The following is a 22,075-nucleotide window of genomic DNA, read 5'->3' on the forward strand; positions in this document are numbered from 1 at the left end:
TATGAATAAGCAATGAACAAAAGAATGCAGATACGGTGGTGACAAGATAATCCAAGCAAATTTATCTATGACAAATTTCACAGGATTAACAAATTACATTTACACAGAACAATAAAAATGTGCAAAAAAAAAAAACGATGAGCCTACTTTTCCTTACAGCATTAGGAAAACAAAAAAGTCACCAATCCACTGCATATATTTAAATTTAACTCCAACTAAAGTAAGACGTTTATAATTGGGTAGATATCTTTGTAATAGTCTTCTACTTTAAGTAGACTCAGTATATAATTTATATAAACATATGTTGCAAACAGTATATATGTATGTATATGTATATATAGCTTATATATAAATTGTGCTTATCATATACAAAAATGTGGACAATCAAAATATTATCCCATTCACATACTCATACATGAGTAGAATGCATATGTCTTTCAGAAGTAGAACCAGAAGAATAAATTATTTTTGGAGGGAAAAAAACGCTCCCTCAATCAGCACAATACGTATTTCTTACTAAAGTATCCTTATTGGTTGATGTCTCCTTTTAGGAAAGGCAGGAGACATTGAGCAGTTGCCCCCACCAACATACTGCAGTCTGAGTCATCTACTCAGGAACAAAGTTTCTATCTAGCATATTCCTCCCCCCACACACACGCCCCTCAGTGCTACCAAGTAGCTGACTAGGAGGATTGGGAAGAGCCAGTTGATTGCAGCTCTGTCTCCATAGAGATGACTCTTAGTCTAATAATATTAAGTTTTTATTTATAATATAATTCTTTACATAATATTCTTACAAATCCTACAAATGAAAAAGCACTCATCCATCAGATGTAATGAGATGTTGATGAAATGATCCATGGTTTCAAAAAGTGATCTTTTTTAAAATGGCATGTGGTGCTACTTTTCAAAAGATGTACTCTGGCCAGAGCCCTCTAGGTCTGCATTAACACACCAAGGGTAATAAAACACTGTAATCAGATTCAATGATTTTAAGGTGATCTGACTGCTGTTTTAAATTCTGTAGTCTCTTCTCACACTTCTGACTCTCGCTTTTTATCTTTGATATTTTAATAAAGCATCTTGCTAAATGAGGCCCTCCCCACATTTTGTAAGGCAACCTTTTCTTTATGAATGTTAGGGAATATTTAAGATGCACAAGCAAAATACCCTTTTCAACCACAAATACTCAAGAACTGCTACCCGGTCCTTTGAAGTTCTGAAATTTCGACCATACATTGTATGTTTAAAGTAGCTATTTGGTTGACAGTATTACACTCAAAAAGCTAAAGATAAGGGTGACTTGGTTCTCTTCTGCAAATGTAGCTTTGGGTCCAATGTTACAAAGGTTCCTAGGGTCTAGTTTTTTGCCCAAGAATTGCTACCTACCCTACCAACCCCTGTGATTCCTGGCATAGAGAAATAAAAATGGTCCCAAGGCTCAGACTTTCCCTTTGTGGAAGTTGTGGGGTGCGTGTTGAGGGGAAGGAGGCCTAAATAGCAACTTCCCATTTATGTAGTTTCATATGGTCCATTTTTTAACACGTTATATTTTTAATTAATCGAGTTTATAGGTAAAGTCCTTATGACAGTATCTGTTTATTAGTGCATAATGCTATATAAATGCTTGCTATAATTATTACAATGCCAAATAATTTGGGAGGAGGCCAGCTTGTACAAGTCCTCATATATTTCAGCGACGATATCCAGGGACAGGCATCTGGCCTGGCAGTTAAGATGCCTGCCCACATCCCCCAGTTAGAGGAGCTTGGTTTGATTCCAGGTTACATCTCCGGAACCCAGCTTCCTGTAACTACAAGACCTGGAACACAGTGGTGATGGCTTAAAGAACTGGGTCCCTGCCAGCCATGTGGGAGCTCTGGATCAAGTTCCTGGCCCCAAGATTCAGCTTAGCCTAGTGATGGCCATTGTGGGTGGGTGTGTATTTCTCTCGTTCTATCTCTCTCTTTTTTCAAATAATTTTTAAAAACACAATATCCACAAATACAGTTAGGTACTACAAGATGTTATTCAGAAACTCCCTTGAGGCTGTTTCCACCACTCAAGTGGCAAACCTACCATGAAATAAATGGGCCTCAACCATAATCTTCAAGGAGACTGCAGCACCCTCTGAGGCGTGGAAGGTGCACATGGACGTGGCCCTTTCTACTCTGCATGTTGTGAGCAAAGAGGCACGAGATGGAGCAGACTGATTCTCCCAGAGCCATTCCGTGAAAATCTGCCCTACGTATACACAGCTGTGGATCTGGCCTAAAATCTCCTGGAATGTTGAAGTGTGAGGTGAGGATACTCCACACACTGATTCCTCCTCACACTGCCTTTCAGAAGTTCTCCAAATACCTGATGAAGGACCAAAACAGAAGAAACATGGGTCACTAGCCATGTAGTTTAATGAGTCTTTCTGCTACTTGAACTGTGTGACAACAGTCCTGTGTCTCTGATTTGGGAAAATAGGAAAATCTATCAATCTCCCCTCTCTCTCTCTCTCTCTCTCTCTCTCACACACACACACACACACACACACACACACTTGTTACACATCCACAGAGACCACATGGCCTAAATCCTCATTGGACACAAACTCTCTTCCATCTCTGGCTCCAGCACCCTCACTAGGGTTGTTTAGCCTCTATTTGTTCTACCATATGTGGGGGCTATTCTAAGGACAGTAAGGACAGTGGCAACATTAATGAGAAGATCACCATGCAGTATCGCATACAGTGTCTGAAACACGGCTGGTGTAGTAAGTGTTCATTACATGCAATCAATTGTCAAATCCCATCAAAACTTCTTTTCTAAAATCTGTAATTTCACTTTACACAAGCATAGTTCAAAAAGTCTGTGGAAAATGGAATAAAAGGGTAAGTTTCTTGTGGTGTACGAACTGTCACAGAAAATGCATTATGAAAAATTTGCATGAATTTCAGAATGTTTGTCCCAAAAAAGGTTACTGTTTCATTCCATCCCCATGAAACTTTTGAAATGCCCTATATTCAGTCAGCAATGCTTCCCTTTCTTTCCTTCTGAGCCTCTAACCCACTTACAGTAACCAATTACAATCGTTTACAAATCGGTTGCCTATCTTGCCAGAACACAAAGCTGCCAGAAGTGGAAAGATAACCTTATATTTCCATGAATTCTGCACTTTTAACCCACCAGAAAAGATTGTTTTCTGAGTCTCCATAACATTTTGCATGTCCAGTCTAAGAGCACGTCTACAACCCAAGCTACTGCTCTTACAGGGCACAGGACCCAACATTGTCCCCAGCACAGGCCACTGTGGTCCAAGGCAGAGGTTCGGTAAGCAGAGCTGAGTGGAAGAGCCCATTGATAACCACAGGCCAGGGCCAGAAGGCTATCATCGTGCACCCCATGATTTTGTACACATACTAGAGGTAGTCCAATTAACGCACCACAACATAACACCTGACAAATGCACACAGACAACCACCTCTGGGGCTGCTTCCTCTTGTGACTGCCGGGGTCCTTGCAGGCCCAGCTGCAGTCATTCTATTCTTTCTGAGCCATATCCTGTTTATGCACTGCAGTATTACTAATATTACTACAAATTATTCTAACTATGTAAGGTTCTATCAAACTTAATAGTGCAAACATCCTATTCACACTAATGAGGCCCAGCGCAGTAAAAATACCATTCAGTTACAGTTGGTTTATTACACTGTCCAATGAGGGGAAAAAAAGGCCACTATTGACTGTGAAAATACTAACATCATTAAATGCAAACAACTGAATTTTCCCATAAATTCTTGAAGTTCTCACCTAATCACTGATTTAAATATTTGAAGTTTTATATATTCCTGTATGTGCAACTCTGGTAACATTTAAGACTTTAAGCGTAATATTTAATCAACTACTCAATGAAAAATGTCAACATACTAACTTCTTCACTAAGTTTCCAACTCAGCCATCCTAAACAGCTAAAGACACATCCATAAAACAACTGAAGCTGGATTCTAAACCAATTGCAATACACAGCTGTTCATACACACACACACAAAAACAAACAAAAAAACTAAAATGATTAAATGCTGTAAAGTAGGAAAAGCAGGCCATGCAAAACACAGCATGGGGCAGGGTTGGTTCCACTCTCATGTGCCTTCCACTCTCCTTAAATTGAGTGACATTCTGCCTAAGAAAGAAAACCACAATTGCAGAAAAACCAGACTGGGGTTATTATGGATAACAAAGCACCTGAGGATGGTTACAAGAGAAAGCATTACCTGGAGTGTTTGAGAACCTTCTGTGACATATTCCCCATCAAGATGCCAAAGTATGAATCTTGACAGTTTGTTTTTAAAAAAAATCTAAATAAAAGCTGAAACAGAAGCTGCCTGTAACCTCTCCCCAAAGTGCCGTTTTATAAAAGCATGTTATTCGTATGTATGGACGTGCAGGTGTGTTGTACCCAATTGCAGGAAATGTCGCCAAAGATACAGGACTGCATGTCGCACTTCAAACAGGTGGCGATTTAACATGCCAGGGAATCCCACGCCAAGATGAAGGGCAGAGAAAAAAAGTTAATGGTTCTTAGAAATCCTGTCATTCCCATACAATGGTTTTATTTTAGAGCTAAATAAATATATGGAAGAATTGCAGGATAAACCCCAAATTCACATTACTGAAATTATCAAACTGTTCTAATTTGTACATTATATTTAAAGAGCCACGTACCTCTTACCAAATTTACTGCTGGCAGGGGTACTCATCACACGTAACTGTGAGTCAAACATCAAAGTCACATTTTAAGAAAACAGAAAGACCTGAGGAGTGAAACATTGCTCAAAACAGCATCAGGCACTGAAAATACCTCACGCAACTTTTCGCAAGAGACCAAAAGCGTCAAGTGACACTGAATTCCAGTTTGCTCACTGTATCAAATGAAATCTAATGATGGGCATGTTGCTTACTTGGAGTCTCTCAATTCATAAATGAGAAATTGGAAATCAGGAAGCTGTGAAGTGGGGGGGGGGGGGCTGTCCTGTGTAATCCAGGTCATTAGAACTCTTGACTCTGGAGCTCTGCCATCTAATATCCTCTCTCGTGGATCTAGGATATGCCCATGCATTACAGTTCTTGTTGACAGTCTGTTGCCTTGGAAATATTTCATTATTTCAGTTTTTCCATTTGTGGACCCTTGGCCTTGCGATACGAAGGCCATCCTATTTCATATTTTCGATTATCATTTAAGCAATCTTGTGGAGCTATTTATATATATAAGCATGTGTTAGACAATGCATATCATCATTTATCACTCCGTGTAAGCTTTACACTGTATAGAGAAAGATCTCCAAAAAAAATCTCCACCCCACCTTTACTTTTTAAACCCATAATTCCATGCTACCTGACTATGCTTTGCAAACGAGCACGGGCATCCGTCTGCTTTTCCGCCCTATACATCCACAAAGCAGAAAAATCTCTGTGGCAGCGCTCCATAATTTGAAATCTATTGGAGTTTCAGGAAAATCGAACAAGTTTATACACAGAGTTTCCAGCTTGCTCTTCCAGGATCTCATGAGGCACTTTCTGTATGTAGGATTCGGAGACATCTGAGTAGCACTACATCGTAAAGAAAGGCATTGTCAAGAACAAGTGGCTTTTTCTAAAACTTATAAGGAATGATCTCTGTACTCTCAAACTTAAGCCAGCCATTTCATAAATAAAGGAGACAATTCAAAAGACAGATTTTTTTTTCCTATGGAAGTTTCTGACCACAAGTATATTTGAAAAGCAGTAGTCTCCATAAATGCTTTTGTAAAATCGGTGATTTGGAAACTGTTGTGGGAGTAAATGGAAGGATACAACTTACAACGCGTCCACAGAAAGTCACCTCCTCTAAACACATCTGTGTTCAACACTTACAGAGAAACACTCCCGTGAAGCAGCAAATTCGGCACCAAGTGCAAACGCACTGGGCGACGGCCTCAACCTAGCTGAAGCAGGTAACCAGGAGCAACATCCTCCTCCCAAACAAGCTGACTTCTCATTACCGAACCAAAGCAACTTCAGGTGTAATGTTTACACTTACAGTGCTAAGAGCATTTAAACCCTGATAACAAACCAAACCCTTGGGGCATAAAACAACTGTTTGGATAACAGGCCAAGTTTGTGATTATTGCTGTTTGCAATGCTTAGTTTATAACTCCCTCCCTCATCGCCTCTGTAATGTTCCTCTGCCCCCTTGCCCCGTTATTACTCCTCCCTCTCCCTATAGGTTAAACCTTCTCAGATCCAACCTTTAAAATGACAGCATCCAAGCTGAACAAGAAGATGCTATTAAAGGGCATTAAATTAAATACAGTATATCCTCCTACAACTTCAATCAGAATTTCAGACCAAGTGTTATTTAGTTCAGCTCTCAAGTGGAGCAGAATAACAAATCGCACGCTTTGATTTACCTTCTTCGAATGCCAAATGGAGACAGGTGATAAAGAAGGCGCTCATGCACAGGCTATGAAGTTTCCCCTAGAAATTAATTCTATCTTCAAGATTCCTATCTCAGAGAAATTCCCAAAATGGCACACAAATAGGCCACTGCTAGAGAGATTACTGAGGCCAACCCAGTAAATACATTTACTACTAACTGAACTGCGGGGGAAGAAAGAAAGAGGGGAGGAAGAAAGGAGGAAGGGAGAGAGGGAAAAGAGGAGGGAGGGAGGGAGAGAAAAGAAGGAAGGAGGGATAAAGTGGAAGGCAGGAAAGGAGGGAAGGAGAAAAAGAGGGAGGGATGGGGCAAGGATAGAGGGAGGGAGGAAGGGAGGGAGGAAGAGGAGAAGGTGGGAAGGAAGAGGAGGAAGAGGAAGGAAATCAATTAGAAACTTCTGATTTCAAAAAGTATTTGTCACCATGTTAGAAAAGAAATAGCCATCAAAAGGCTTGCACAGTGTTGCAATAGATTATTTTCTCTACCTCTAAGAGTAAAATATTTAATATGTGAATTCATCACAAAACACTAGTATTTCTTAAGAATTAAATGTTCATTTGTAACTATAGGAGCTGTCAGGTCTTCTGCCCTTACCGAGTCACAGTTAACGCTGTGTACATTTAACCTCTTTTTAAAACTGGATTCTGGATGATTTACCTTGATACATGACTTTGACAGATTCATCGAGAGTTTGGAATTAGTCACTAAGGTAGCCACTTAGCCAAACTAGTTCCAAAATCCTGACAAGCCTGCCATCCCTTTTGCACGACAGAAACAAGCAACACTCTAAACAGAACAGCTTTTAAAGGCACTGACATCTGAGGCTCTCCCAGCCTCTCCTGATGTTAAACTCTGGGTCCCATTCTATGTTGCCTCAACGCAGTCTGTGGTCTCACAAAGAAAACTGGCCACGTAACAGCAATCGCATCTTGCAGGTCCCTCATCTTCCTTCCACGTCCACGGAAGCCTGCGAGGCCACTCAGGGTCCCTTGCCCGTGCTGTGGGGGTGCCCACCGGACCGTATTTGTTTTCCTCCGGAGTCAACGGGTAACATTTCATGCTTCCTACTGAGGCATTCCTCGGCCAATATGCTATATGCGACTCATGTCATTAACGCTGCCAATTAATAGCAAATCGGATTCCAAACAAAGTAGGCTGGGTGGACAGCGGGAGGGAACACCACGTGCTTGGTTACTGGGCATCCTCAGCATGCCATTCACGTAGGACGGGGCCAGCGTATTTGGAACGCCAACTCCCGTTCCCTTCGGCTCCACTAGTTTAACTAACTTCCAACAGACACGCTCGACTGGCTATGCAATTCTCACCAGGAACTTTTTCAAAACACAGCTCCCCAAACAGGAACGAACGGGGCACAGCTGCTCCGACTGCGGGCGCACCGGGCAGCTCGCCGTGCGTCGGCGGCTTTGCAGCGAAAGGGGTTTGCTTCTGGCTTTTGCGGTTTTTCGTGGCTGGAGGGGGGTGGGAGTGGGGGTGCGGGTGCGGGTGGGACTAAGAGGGGCGCGAGCGCGCGGAGGGCAGAGCCGGGCGGGCACCCCGACTGGCCGAGGCTGCGGCGGGGAGGCGGTGGTGGTGGTGGCGGCGCGCGGCTCGCGCGCGGCCCGGCCTAGTGCTGGGCGCGGAGACGGCCCCCGCGCGACACCGCCGGGCCTGGCGCGAGCTCCGCGCTCCCCGCCCCCGGCCTCCCCGCCTCCGCCCGCCTCGCCCGCCCTCCCCCTCCCCAGCCTCCTGCCCTTCCTCGAGAGCAGCTGCCAAGGGACCCGCGGCGGCCCCGGGGATCCCCGGCCCCCCACCCTCGCCGCCGCCGCCGCCGCCGCCGCTGCCCGGCACACTGCGGCGCCTTCTCCTTTTCTGCTTGTTTCGCTTTTTCTGTCTCGCTCGCTCGCTCTCTTTTTTTTCTTTCCTCTTTTGCATTTCTTTCTTTTTGCTTTTTTTTTTTTTTCCGGCGAGTCACTCCATTCGCCGAGCCGAGGGGGGTGCGACTGCTCGCACAGCCTGGCGCCGCCGCCGCCGCCAGAGCCCGCTCGCTGCCGCAGCCGCCGCGGGCGGACAATGCGCGCGGGAGGCGGGCGGGCGCTGCGCCGCAAGCCCCCGACGCGGTCCCCGCGGGCTCGCGGCCCAGGAGGCGGGCGGCGGCGCGGGCCCCGCCACCCCGGCGGCAGGTTCAATAAACAGAAAAGTGTTACCGTTCTCGCCTGGAAGGATCCTGCTGAAAGCTGGGCTTGGTGGGCGCCATCTTCCTGCTATTTTTTTTCCTCTCTTACTTTTTGCCTCTCTCCCCCCCTCCCGGGGTGGGGGCGCGGGGCGGGCGGGGGTGTGCGTGTGCGTGGGGCGGCGGGAGTGGGTGCGGGCGTGCGCGGCGCGCGCGGCGGCGGCGGCGGCGGCCCGGCGGGCGGCGGCCGTGGTCGTGGCCGTGGCCGTGGCCGTGGCGGCGGCGGCGGCGGTAGCGGCCGCGCTGCTGAGGCGGGGAGGCTACGGAAAAGTAGTGGGGCCCGAGCCGGGCCGGCGACCGGCCGTCCCCTCGCGCCGCCGGTGCTCCCCGCCGCAGGTCGCCGCCTCCTCTGCCGCCTGCGCCTTCTCCTCCCCCTGCTCGCCGGGCGCCGCCGTCCATGCGCCGCAGAGCACCCGCGGCCCGGGCCGCCCCGGCTCCCGAGACATGCCCGGCGCGGAGACAGGCGACCGGCGGAGGAGGAGGAGGGGGAGGCGGCGGCGGCGGCGGCGGCGGGGGGAGGCGGCCGCGCGGCCCCGCGGGCGGCCCGGCCCAGGGCCCCGCCGCCTCCGGCTCCTCAGCCTCGCGCGCCGCCTCGCACGCCCCCGGCCCCCGCCCCCGCCGGCGCTGGCCCGGTGACAGGTGGGGCACACACGCTCCCCGGCGGGGCGGCCGGGCCTAGGCCCCGAGGGGCGGGGACGAGGACGACACGCAGGGGGCTCCCAGCTTGACCGCTGTGAAAGTATTTCTGGGTATTTTCCAGCTGCTTTGCTCCAGAGCGCTCCTCGCACGCAGACACACACCCCCTTCGTGCTCTCTCGCTCTCGCTCGCTCGCTCTCTCTCCTGCTCGCTCTCTTTGGGGGGACGGGGAAGCCCGGCTGCCGGCGCAACAACGCCACTCAGTTGCAGTTGCGAACACTTCGCTTCTCTGGAGGATCGCAGCCAGAAGCCAAGAAAGAAAGCGAAAGAGGAACTGGGCGGCCGCGGGAGTGAGCCGGGGCAGGACAGCGTCCCGCGCGCGCCTTCGGGGCAGCGGAAGTGAGCGCGGGCGGGGGCGGCGGCGGCGGCACTGTCCGCCGCCTTCCCGGAGCCGGCGCCTCTGCACGGGTCGCGCACAGACAGGCGTGCACACCCCCAAGGTGCACAGGTGAATGGCCCAACCCTTGAGATGCCCCTCCAGACTCGGGGCCTGCTCCCTGGCACTGGGCAGCCGGGCCTCTGGGCTCCAGCCCTGTCGCCACCCCGCCCCGTTAGGGCGCAGCGAGGCCTAGAGCGACTCGGTGTGGAGCCAACCCTGGAATCCTGGCCCCTGGGTAGAACCCTGGTCAGCGCGCCTTCCTCCCTTAGCCACTGGGCAGCAGCGTGTGGGCAGCTTTTTGCGCGGAGACTTGGGTCAGTCACGTGTCAAGCGGGCCAGGAGAAAGCACTACTACTCCCTGAGCATTTCCACTTGGAATAACTGAAAAGAGCCCGACAGCCGGACATCAGTCCTGTGTGAGGCTTTGCATTCCGCCTTAAAGTGCAGAAACAAAGCTCTGAAAAGGGGTCTCTCCGCATCCCCTCCTTGCAGTCAGGCAGGGCTAGGAGCTGCCAACTTGGCAGGAGAGCTTCTGTGGGTTTGGTGGTGGTGGTGCTGAATCGGCCTGCTGGTGTGGGAGCTCTCATTGGACTACACTCTACAGGCAGGAGAAGATGAGAGCTGCCGAGCTGGGGACTGGCAGGTGTGGCCCACGGGACCTACTTAGGCCACTCCAGAAGGGGGAAGTTGCTAGTTGGAAGTCCTGGCTCCAGAGCAGCCCCAAGGTGACAAATGGGAATGGCTTGTGGTCTCCACACAGGCAGCCAACTCACTGCTTGACGGACACCCCCCCCCCCCTGCTGTCACTCCTTCGTCAGACTCCCAAAAGTACTGAAAATGTTTCTTCTGTAAGGTGGTGTGTTGCCATTCAGTTTGGCACACCTATCCAGCGCCCGAGGTGCAAACTCAGTGTGTGCACTCGGAGTCCCTAGAGACAGACGTGGGTGGCGCACAGTCCCCAAGAAGTGCTGGGGGACAGGGACTTGCAGACCCACACCCCATCGTTAGCACACCTGCCACAGGACTCAGCCTTCGGGCCCCCAAATTCCCTCCAGTTCAGGACAGTAACAGGTGTCATCAAATCTGAGACACAAAACCAAAGAAGACTACATTTTTCACAGCGATCATGTTCTCTTCCGCCAAAGTAACAAGACATGGAAAGGGAAGGAAGGGATAATACATCCCAACGGCTGAAGTTGAGGGCTGACCCTTTGGCAAGCCTTAGGCTTTAGAACTGCGGGGGCGTTCAAAGGCTTGACAAATAGCCCAAATCCAAAGAGGAAGGCAGAAGGACCCGTTCTGTGTGCAGGTGTCAGACAAGGGGGACTACTGCTGGGTGCTCCAGTCTTGAGGAGAAAATGAGCCCTGAGATGATCTGGTGGTGGAGGACAACACTAACACTCTGAGCAAACGCAAAGGCTGGACGTTTTAGACTGCCCCTTCTGCCCAGTGCCTATCTCCTAGGGTAGCTCCGGTCCCCAGAGGGCCCTGAAATCCTGCAAAGGCCACCTGACATGTCTGAGCCTTGACTCCCTACTGCACAGATCACACTATTGTACTATTGCCTGCACTTCCTAATACTGACCGCCAGATTCTATTGTCATTGAAATGTTTTATAAATGACAAAAAAAAAAGACATACCTGAGCCATGAAAAGGGGGAAAAAAAACCTTTAACTCTTGTTTAGTCCTTTATGTTAGAAAGATTCGCAGAGCTTTTGTGCTAAACGTTCTTGTAATCACTGAAGTAAAACAAGACTAAAATCATTTCAATAAAACAATCTCTTTGGCCAAGGAATAGTCCCTTTTTGAATTATTCTTAGACTCTTTTTAAAACTTCCAACAATCAGCAGAGCCCATAATGAAGTCTTCGACAGAATATGTGCAATACTGGGCATCAAGTTGGAAAGCACTCAGTGTGTTATGCAAAATCTGCTCTGGTCACTGGGCCACTGGTTAGAAGGCACAAAATATGGCATGATCGATTATCTTAACCTTTTCAGTTTAAATACTGTTGGTTCAAATCAAAGGTTCTCAAATCAATGAAGTTTGAAATACAAGGTAAAAACAGGAACTGTTATTTGAATTATGCATTGTGTATATTTTAAGTTAAATGCCATTGGCAAATCTCTCAGATGGTTAATCGTGTGCAACCTGGGAAACACAAATATTTAATTTCACACTTTCATATGTTCTTTTTTCTTCCATCTCATAGAAAACTGAGCTCACCTTTCACACTACATTGTTCGTTTTTCTCAGCGCAGGTTTGTGGATTACATTTTTGATAAAAGCTTGGAATATCGAAAGTTGTTCTTCAGGAAAAAACTTTAGGGTTCTAGGGCTGGTGATGGTGGTAAAATTTCCCCCTTCCCTCCCTATCTGAGTCAAAGAATATTTCCTGTTTCAGTATCACATCTGGCATTTTTTAAAAGATATCTGCAAATATGCTTTGGAGAAATGCAAATAAGCAATACTTTAAAACTTCCTTCACACCACCTAGCCTAACTTTGTGAAATTTGCTTGCGAGCTCGGATCTCCGAATCTCACGCATTTGCATTATAATGCGTTTAAAATGAATACTTAACAGCGCCAAAGAGACTCGGATTTCATGCTGTAGTTCCCTGTAGTAACAGGTGACATGATAACACTATTATGTAGAATCGCAAGGCTACCGCTACACGTGAAAATCGTTCCTAGTCTGTTTGGAAACAAATGATCAATCAGCCTCCGGTGATCAATTGGCCCCCCTGGCTGTCCATCAGCGCGGGTCCGCACTCGGCAGAGGCGAGGAGAAAATTCTGCGGCAATTTGGGACCGGGATCCCAAACTTTGCAGAAGCACCTCGTGCGACGTCTCAGACTTCGCTGCAACTCCTCCGCTACTCGGGGCCAAGGCTCCTGATTTAGGGGGCGGGCAGAGGGCGAAGGATGACTTCACTTCGCCAGCGCACTGTAATGCTTTCCAGTCTGGATTGTGAATTATATTATTATTATTTTCTTCCTCATCTGTAGAACGAGCGGGCAGGCAGAGTGAGCCCTGGCAATGTTGCCTGTGTGTCGCCAGGCACCAAACAGAGGAGCAAAGTGAGTCCCAACCCAGCACCCCGGGGCGGAGGCACCATCCCAGCCCGGGCGGAACTACTCACCGCTGCTGGTAGGAGGTGATGCCCTGGACGTTCTGCGGGGTGCCGTTGGCCGCGGCGCCGGCCCTCCCCATGCCCGCGCCGGCCGGCACCCCCGCGGCCGCCCCGCCGGCCGCCGCGGCCGTCACCTGCACGCTGAAATCCGGAAAGATTCGGATCATCGCCGCGGCTTCGGCCCCCGGGCGCGGCGGCTCTGGGCTCGGGCTGGCGCGGGGCTCGGGCTCGGGCTCCGGCTCGGGCGCGGGAGGCGGCGGCGGCGGCAGCAGCAGCAGCGCGAGCAGCGGCGGCGGCGGCGGCAGCAGCGGAGCCAGGCACCAGCCTGCAATCCCATTAGTGAGCCGCGGCCACTGTGCGCGGCGGAGAGGCGCTTTGATGTGCGCGCAGCGGGCTGGGGGGCGGGGGGGGGGGGGGGAGCCGCGAGCGCGGGGAAGAGGTGCGGGGGGCTTGCGAGGGACTTGCTAACAACCCAACGTGTCAGGGTGGGGCCTTTTTTCCCTTTTGGGGGGCAGCGGCGCTCCCCCCTCTTTGCAGGATGTTGCTCTCACTGGCTGCTCGGGCTGCGCCGCGCGAGCCCAGCTGAGGCGGGGAGGGGAGGGGTGGCGGAGGAAGGATGCACCGGGAGGCTTGGCGAGGACTTGGCCGGTGCAAGGGAATGACCGTCAGTGGAGGGTGCGTTTCTTTCCCGCCCCCTCTGCGCGCGCGCACACACACACACACACACTCGCCTCGCACTTCCGACCCAAAGTGCACGACGGCGCGCTCGCTCCCCTTCTTTCTCTAGAGAAAATAGCCAGCATCCAGGCAGGCTCGCGGCTTTCAGCCACCTGGACTGGCGCCCGCGTGCACGGCCATGGGGGCGCAGGGCCGCCCCTCCTAGACGGGACCCCTAGGTGCCCTCCTTGCGCGCGACGGCCCGCGCCAGGGTTGCCGAGCGCCAAGTTGAGCTCCCAGAGAACTTGATACTCAGTGAGGAGCGATGCTGTGCGGAGCGCAGCGGGGAAAAGAAGCCGCTTTTGTGCAAAGGAGAGTTTGCTTCCGTTATCCGAACGGGTTCTTCCCGCTCCTGCTGGGCGGGCGGCTCGGTCTCCCCCATCCCACCGCACCAGCTCGGAAGGTGGGGACGGCGGTCCGGCTAGAGGGACCCGGGTGTGCCCCGCCGACCCACCCCGGTACGCCCCTTTCGACCGAGGAAACGAATAAATTAGCAGCCGCAATTGAGACCAACTCTGCCAATTCCAACCACCAGGGAAACAAAAAGAGAAAACACGTGCGTTTATTTCCTCGCGTCTCCCCCGCGACTTCTCCACATTTTTGCACCCGCGTTGCTCGAGGGGGTGCGGCGGGGTGCGTGTGGTTTGGGAGAGCCTCTCCCAGCGCAGCATCCTCCTCCTCCTCCCCGCGCTGCTGGGTGGGGGTGCCGGGAGTCCACCGCTTCCCCCAACCTCGGCCCGGGATCCCCGCTGTCCCGCTTCCTCCCCTTTCTTCCGCCTGTGAGCAGGGAGAGGAGTTGCGGGCGGCGGGGTGAGAAGGGGGGGTTGGTGGGAGCAACCCCCGTGGGATGCGGGGCTAGGGCTCCGTTCCCATCCCGCGCCCCCACTTTGCCGGCGCTGCTGCGGGTTTCCCCCTTCTCGTTCTCCTTTCCACACCCCGCACGCCAAAGGCCCGGACCCCACAGCCGGGGGACTAGTGGCCCGGGCACCCTCCGCGCAAACCCAAGTTGGGCTCAGCGAAGCTTGGCGACCGCCGCCACCCGGGCCCTTGGCCAACAGGTTTAACCCTTTGAGCCTGGGGCGCAGCCGGCCCGCGGGAATCCGGAGAGCCAGGACCCATTGGCCAGAAGTTGCCGAGGTCGAGAGTGACAGGGGCCGCCCGCACACGGGCCGGGGGCTGCAGATCCCGGCGCGCCCTTCCACCCTGCTGACTCTCGGGCTGCAGCTGCGACGCACAAAGGCGAGTGGTGGTCGCCCGCGGCGTCTCGCGCCTGCAGGGGCAGACCCCCGGAGCTTCCCGAACCCACGGCAGCTTCCGGAGCGGCCGCCGCGGGCAAGCGGAGGGAGGGAGCCTCGGCTCGCGCTGGCTGGGCCCACGGCGCAGCTGCGTTTCCATTTTCCTCTCAAAGAAAACGCTTTGGACGGCAGATAATACCAGGAGATATGAAACTGCTGGGTCCCCCCACGTGTTGCACGGAAAAAGAATAGCAATGAGCATCTGTGGCTGGCGCGAGGGATCCCACGAGGTAGCTGAAGCCCTGACCTGGGTCCAGACTCCCTCAGGCCAGAGAAGGGGGCGTGTTCTGGCGGGACCATGGCCTGCCTTTTGGGGACACTGGGTCGTTCAGGGTCAAGGGAGAGGCGGTTGGACGCGGGGGCGAGAGCGCCATCCGGGCCTGGGCGGTGCCGGGCCGCCCCGTCGAGGGCTACAGCCTAGCAGAGTTGAGGGCCTGGATCTGAATGCTCCCCCTTTCCGGGAGCTCGCCCTCAGGGTGGGGTCTGAAGAGCCCTCAGGGGGCTCCCTTGCCTCCCCTGTTGCCCGACACGGGAGATCACGGGGACTCCTGAGGATCGGGAGCGCCTTGGAGCTGCCTTGGTCCAGGCCTGCAGTGTTGTTGTTAGCCAAAGGAAGCCCAGCAGGAGGCTGATGAATGAGACCAAAGACGAACCCGGATGCAGGCCATTGCTTTGTGTCTGAAATACTGGCTCATCGCACCAGGTGGCGGGTGTGCCTAGCACTGAAGCCTAGGCCAACCAGTGGGCAGAGGCCGCCCTGTGCGCTTGAACTCTGCTGACGTCATACAATATTCCAGGTCAGAGTCGGGCAGTTCCAATGTCCCAAATGAGGCAGATGGGAGAGAAAACCCATATTGGCCAAAATAGCAGCATCTTTCAAAAAACTCCTTTCCCTCACACAGACTTTGTGCACAACTGACAGCGAGTCCTATTGGTAAGCAAAGAGGTTGACTGTTTCAGCATCATTTCTATGACTGGAAGAGACAGTTAACCTCATTCACTGATTTCACAGGGTAGTTGATCAGAAAATGTGTAACCCCATTTCCCTTCCTTTTTGGAGTGAAATTTTTGCTCTGAAGCCTAAAAGGGCAAAATTGTCCCATTAGAAACAAGTGAGTGTTGTTGTTAGACATTTAAAGCTGTATAGGCTGAAGCCTCCCCAATTGTAAACTATTAAGGTAGGTTAATGAGCACATTCAAGTTCGAAGTTCCAAGCTTTCAAATACCTATATTTAAGAGAATAGCCTAGCGTCTGCCCTCCAGAAGTTCTCTTTTCTAAACCAGAAACACATAAAAATACTCAAAGACAAAAAAATGCACAATAGGTTGCCTTAGAATGCCCAGGTTTGCTCTCTCTCAGCATTTGATCCTTCCATGTATGGTGTCAGAAGATGGGCTTGCATGCATGAGAGACACATTTCTTATTGGATCTGCTTATCTCCATGTTCATTAAGGACCTTGAGCAAAATATAAGTTTATTCTCTCATTAGTAATTCAGATTTCATTACTCTGCTCCTTCAGTTAAAATCTTGACATGCTGGTAGCTGTTTAGCAGTATTCAGAAATTGCCCTTAGCATTCACTCCACCAAAAAGACCACAGTTAGTGCTCAACTTAGCATACTTTTTCATTTTATAGCCTTCTCCTCAATGTATATATTGGTGCATGTAGACATTTAGAAAAGAACTGCATGATGTTTTAATCCTGAATGCAGGCATGTGATATACACACACATGTATATATCACAATTACATATTTACATCTGCATCCTTGTTGTCATAGTGCAACTGTGCCTTTTGGTCATATGATAAAAATATCTATTTTGAAAATTCATTTCCATTTCCCAAAAAGGCTTTACTGAATTTTCCCTATTGGATGTCAGAAGCTGCCAATGACAGGTAGAAGAGAGGAGATGACAAAGCTTGATTCTAATTTTTGCTTTACTTTGATCAGATATACAGGAGGAAAATAAAATAGGATACAGAGATCAGGATAAGATAGAGCAAAACATAAAATGAATAGAATAAATATGCTATATGTAATGAATAAGTGTAAGTAGTGCTGTACTCTGATGTTGGGTGTTTTTATTGAAGTGATTGTGCTGCAAATAAGGGAGTTTGTTCCATAAACAAATTCATATGTTAATTTACAACAATCTGAGAGGCCAATCTTCATTGTAAGAAGAGCTCTGAGCTAATATTATGGTCCCTCCATATCATCGGAGGAAGATTTCACATTGCATAGAGGGGTTAAATATTTGATTTCACCAATTTTCCATCTTCATTCCTCAATCCAAATTAAATTCAAGCTCTTACTGTTAAATTTTATCTGCTATTAATATATCTCATAGTCCATTCAAAAGCAAAAGCAAAACAATAATATCATGGGAGGAAAAGAAACCATAAACTTAGAAATATAGCCCTTCTTGATATTTCAAAAGACCAAACAAGGAATTAAGAATATGTAATAATCATATATAACATATGCATATCCATATAGAACATGTAAGAGGATTTTTTCATACTAATACTACATGTGTCCAACACTGAAATAGCTGAAGCTTTATGCTAAACTAATTCTCAGAGAACTTCATAAATATATAGCTAGAAAGAGGCAGTTTAGTTAGAAGAAAGAATTCTTTAGCTGTATGTTATAATTCAGTAGTAGGCAGCTGGGGAAGAAAAATTGTTTAGAGAACCAAGTGAATGGGGAAAGATATCCAAATGGTTTTTCTTGGTTAAAATAGTCACATGATGGCACATATTACTCCAAAAACATGTGCAACTCAAACGAATCTCACCTAAAGATAAATTCATTTAAATGCAAAATAACAAAATACTCAAAGCATATATTAAAGACAAACATCTGAAAACAACAATCTTAAAAGTTGCTTTTCCTTAATTTTTCATGATGGTGATTTGGTTTTGAAGTTTAAAGACTTTAAATGAATCCGTGAGTCTCCAGGAGTCCCCACTGTTGGTTTCAGTTTGCTCCTGCTGTTACTGGTGGCAGGATCATAACTTGCATGGAGCCATGGAGGTAAAATCGGTGCTAGCACTGCAGGTCCAGCAGCAATCCTAGTTTTTGTTTCAGTGAAAAGTGCACGGAGTACTAAGTGGAACTTTTGTTTCTGTTTGATTTGGTTCCACCAGGTAAGCATATCCATGTAAACAATGGACTCTTCGCTGAATTTTCTTACTGATTGTAAAGTTATTAAAGCAGTGCCTGCTTTGAGGAGTAGCTAATTGCTTTGGATGGAGTTTTGTTGTTGTTGTTTTCATTTTGAAAACAACTATACTAGATGAGTTTCTTTACATGAAGTTTTCATTTTCTGTTAAGATAAGATATTGTTTAAGCAATACCACAGCAAATCAGATAACTGGTTTCCATCCTATTTTTATTAAACTTTTATGTTCCTTCACTGAGTGTGATGGTTTGCAGATTTCAGCATGCGTCAGAATTACTAAACGTGTTTGTTTAAAACACAAATTTCTCTTTACCTGTACAAGATCTTATTCCCTAACTCTGAGATGGAGCTAATCATTTGCATTTCTAACATGTTCCTCAATGATGCTGATGCAGTTGGTCCAGGCACTTTATTCGAGAACCACTGGTCTGGATGGTTTATGATGGTTACACACTAAGTGGTTAAGGGCAAGTTATTTATACACTGAGTGAGGGGTCAAGGGCAAGCTGGCTTTGGCAACCTGGTATTAATTCAATCTAGCAAACATGGATTGGTCAGGTTTGGTAGGGAGCCAAGAGTTTATCAGCAGAAGTAGATATGTAAAGAAACAAACTGCAACAAAGTATCCTAAGGACAAGGATTGATTTGTGGAGCAAGAAGCACAACAGTGGACTGAGAGAGATGGGAGATGGAGACACAGCAGAGGAGGAGAGTTATAAGAACACGGTCCAGAGCATGGGTTGAGAATCATGCACTCTACGTTGACTATGATTCTACCATTTATAAACCGAGTGACTTCAAGCAATTTATTGACTTTCTCCATGTCTGAATTCCCTCATCTGTAACATTAGTAATACATTTATCAAATGATTGTTGTAGCAATTGATACAAAGTACATAAAGGATCTAGTGCTTGACTCACATTGATTACTCCAAGAAAGGTAATCATTCCCATGGAATAATCTCTAAAATCACTTTTGAGTTCTCTTCCATGGAGACAGAAGAAATCTCAATGATAACTCAATGAAATATTTGTATGTTCTATTTATGAATGTCAACAAGTCTGAACTGCTATTTATTCTAAATTCTCTAACAATATATCTGGAATTATGGCTATTTTTTTCAATCAAAGCCAAGAAAGATACCTAGTAACACCAAATAAAAGATCTGCAAATGTTCCCTGAAGCTAGGAACAGGTTTCTGGAGACCTGAAGTTCTGCTGTATATAAAGGGTTGTACACTCTGGCACCCATCACATACAGGAAGTGTACAGGTATAAAAAAAAATAGCTTTACAAAGTACAAATACAATTTGGATAGCAGATCCCCTATTGGGAACAAGGATCCAAATCTTTTGGATCAATGAGGATAGGAATAATTGCAATACGTCACTGAGAACAACCTAGTGCTACCAACCACAAACATTTTGTTTCAAGTTCCCTTTAGCTCTTTAAAGTTTTTGAGCCACTAAAAACAGATTGGGATTACATCTACTCCACTGACCCATACTGAAGTTAAAACATGTTAAAATTTTTATTATTGTATCTAAAAAATAAACTTATTACCTAACAAAATTTCATAAAAAGAAGTTACTTTTATCCATAGCAAAAGCAAAAAAAAAAGGTAGATATGTATGCTTTACATTTTTTTTTAGTTCTCCTTTAATATCTGGCTTAGTAGAAAGTAGATTCCCATATCTCTGCTGTGGTCAACCTTTTGTGGTATGCTGTTTTGATTGTATGTGAAGAACTTTCAGCCTCACAGTTTGTAGTTAGAAAAGATATGTTAAATTTTAATATCTTTTGTGGATATTAAAATTGTGAATATTTTTCCTTGCTTTACACTGTAACTCAATAAGTAGTAGTTTCTTATAAGTTAGTTGTAGTGTGGGATCGTATTAAGAAACTTAATTTTTTAAGATAATTTTTTATTTATTAAGATGAACAATTTTCATGTTATACATAATGTGTATATATATATGTGTGTGTGGATATAGATATAGATATAGATATAGATATAGATATATAGGTGAGCATGTGATATTTCCCACCCTACCTCCCTCCAACCCACACTCCCAACCTCTCTACTCTTTCCTTATTCTTGCATGGACAAAAATCTACAAATCAATGGGTATTCATGAGTATACCAAAAGAAACGGTTCATAGTATACTCAAGAACATCTATTGACCTGTAGAATTTTTGTTCATGCATGATTTTGCATCAATGTACATCAAGAATTTTAAAAATATTGATGGAGTTATAGAAATAGTATAAATACTGACACACTTCATTACACAATATTGAAAAGTTACATTTGCTAATATCACTACCAATCTGATCAGCAAAGCCTTTAAGCATTGGGAAGCCATCAACCTCACAATGGCAGTTACAAGTTCCCTAAAATTCTCATTTTCACTTGAATATTATTATTATTGTTAGCAACCAAATGTTATCAGTTACCTTTATTTTTAGTTCTTAGTTACTATCTTTCAAGTGACAAGTACATTATGTTATTTTCAAGAAATTTGGCATAGGCCAAATATCCAAGTCTAAATAACGGTAGTTTGCCTGCTATTCTTTCAAGTGTAAATGGGAGTTCATGAAAAATCTGGCTACTTCAGCTTTTGAATCAAGGAAGTGATTGTCCAATTGCTGCTCTGGAGATGCTCACTGTAACTGGGCATGCAGCAATGTGCTGCATGTGTGCTTCCCATGCTATCAGAAGCAACACTTAAAAGATATGTGCTTAAGGGTCCAGATTTAATAAAGTTAATATTTTTTACTGCTTCATCAAGAACATTGTTAAGTGAAACTGGCAACTTTTTGTGTGTATGGCAGGAGGGAGAATACAGAGACAAGTAGGATTATTTGATGTCACTGCCCTGATTCATCCTAATTCTGCAGCAATTTTCCTTTCCTTTGTTTTTGTACCATCATTGCAAATGTCTACAGCAAAAAAGGGTAAATAAATTCTTTGTATTCTAGTAAAATAGTTTTTACTTGATAAAACAGCAAAAGGGTCCTCAGTCCTCACTTTGAGAACTGCTGCCCTAGTAACAGGCAATTCTCAAATTGCTATTATAACTGACATACTCTCCTTTACATTCTCTTTTTGCTATGTTTTCTAAAAGAGTGAAAATGCATTTAGAAGTTATGTATTGCTTCACTATAAAACTATGAATGGATTATTACTAATGTACTTAGGATTCTGATTTTATGCAGAACTCAAAAATAAGTACTTGGTTTTCTTATACTATTATTCAGGAAGTGGATACAGTTTTGAGCAAAGCCATTCAGATACTTAATATGGAAGATTTGGGATCAAAAATTTTATTTCTCCTCTACTCTCTGAGAAAGGGGAGGGAATACGAAAGTGAGAATGATGTTCCAGAAGGATGGCAGGATGAAGCGCGTATGCAGTGTCAGGTTGGAAAAAAGCTTTACATCATACAAGTACCTGCAGAGGGCCACTCCTAAAGAGGCTGAAACTCCCTTACTTGGGACACAGGAGGAACATGTCAAAATTAATGGGAAAATGGAATTAAATAAGCTTCCTTGGGCACAAAAAGTTAGAAATCCATGCACAGATTTTCATAATTCGCATTTCCACAAACTCTTCGAAGATCCCATGTATTTTAGCAGAACAAGATGACCACCTCCTAGGAATTCAGATGAAAAATTTTGCACTAGAGGTCTGTTGGAGTCAGTGTCCTCCAAGTTCATGACTTCCTTAGACCCTGTACTTAATGTCACATCCATATCATAAGCATATATGACAACACAGTTGTACAGTCTTTCTAACATGGTTTTCACAAGCAACCACAAACAATTTATTGTTTATCACTATTCTCATGCAGGAGGATATCAAAGTCTGGTTCAAAATGGAAAAGCAATTTGGATTATTATGCAAAACAATTTTACTTTCTCAAAAAGAAAAGGGAAAAACATCTGAGAGTTAAGTATTTACAATAATTAA

The 22,075-nt window shown here is 46.8% G+C and overlaps 1 protein-coding gene across 2 annotated transcripts in view; it reads right to left on the reverse strand.

Annotated features, from left to right (window-relative positions):
- NPAS3 (neuronal PAS domain protein 3) overlaps nucleotides 1-13,070 on the reverse strand; it is a 913,697-nt gene extending 900,627 nt beyond the window's left edge. For both annotated transcript variants that reach the window (XM_062205293.1, XM_062205292.1), the window contains exon 1: nucleotides 12,913-13,070. In XM_062205293.1, coding sequence (XP_062061277.1) covers nucleotides 12,913-13,070 — 158 coding nt within the window. The remainder of the gene's footprint in view (nucleotides 1-12,912) is intronic.
- Nucleotides 13,071-22,075: the final 9,005 nt, after the last annotated feature.

The sequence above is a fragment of the Lepus europaeus genome, chromosome 11 (assembly GCF_033115175.1).
Source record: "Lepus europaeus isolate LE1 chromosome 11, mLepTim1.pri, whole genome shotgun sequence".
Lineage (NCBI taxonomy): Eukaryota > Metazoa > Chordata > Mammalia > Lagomorpha > Leporidae > Lepus > Lepus europaeus.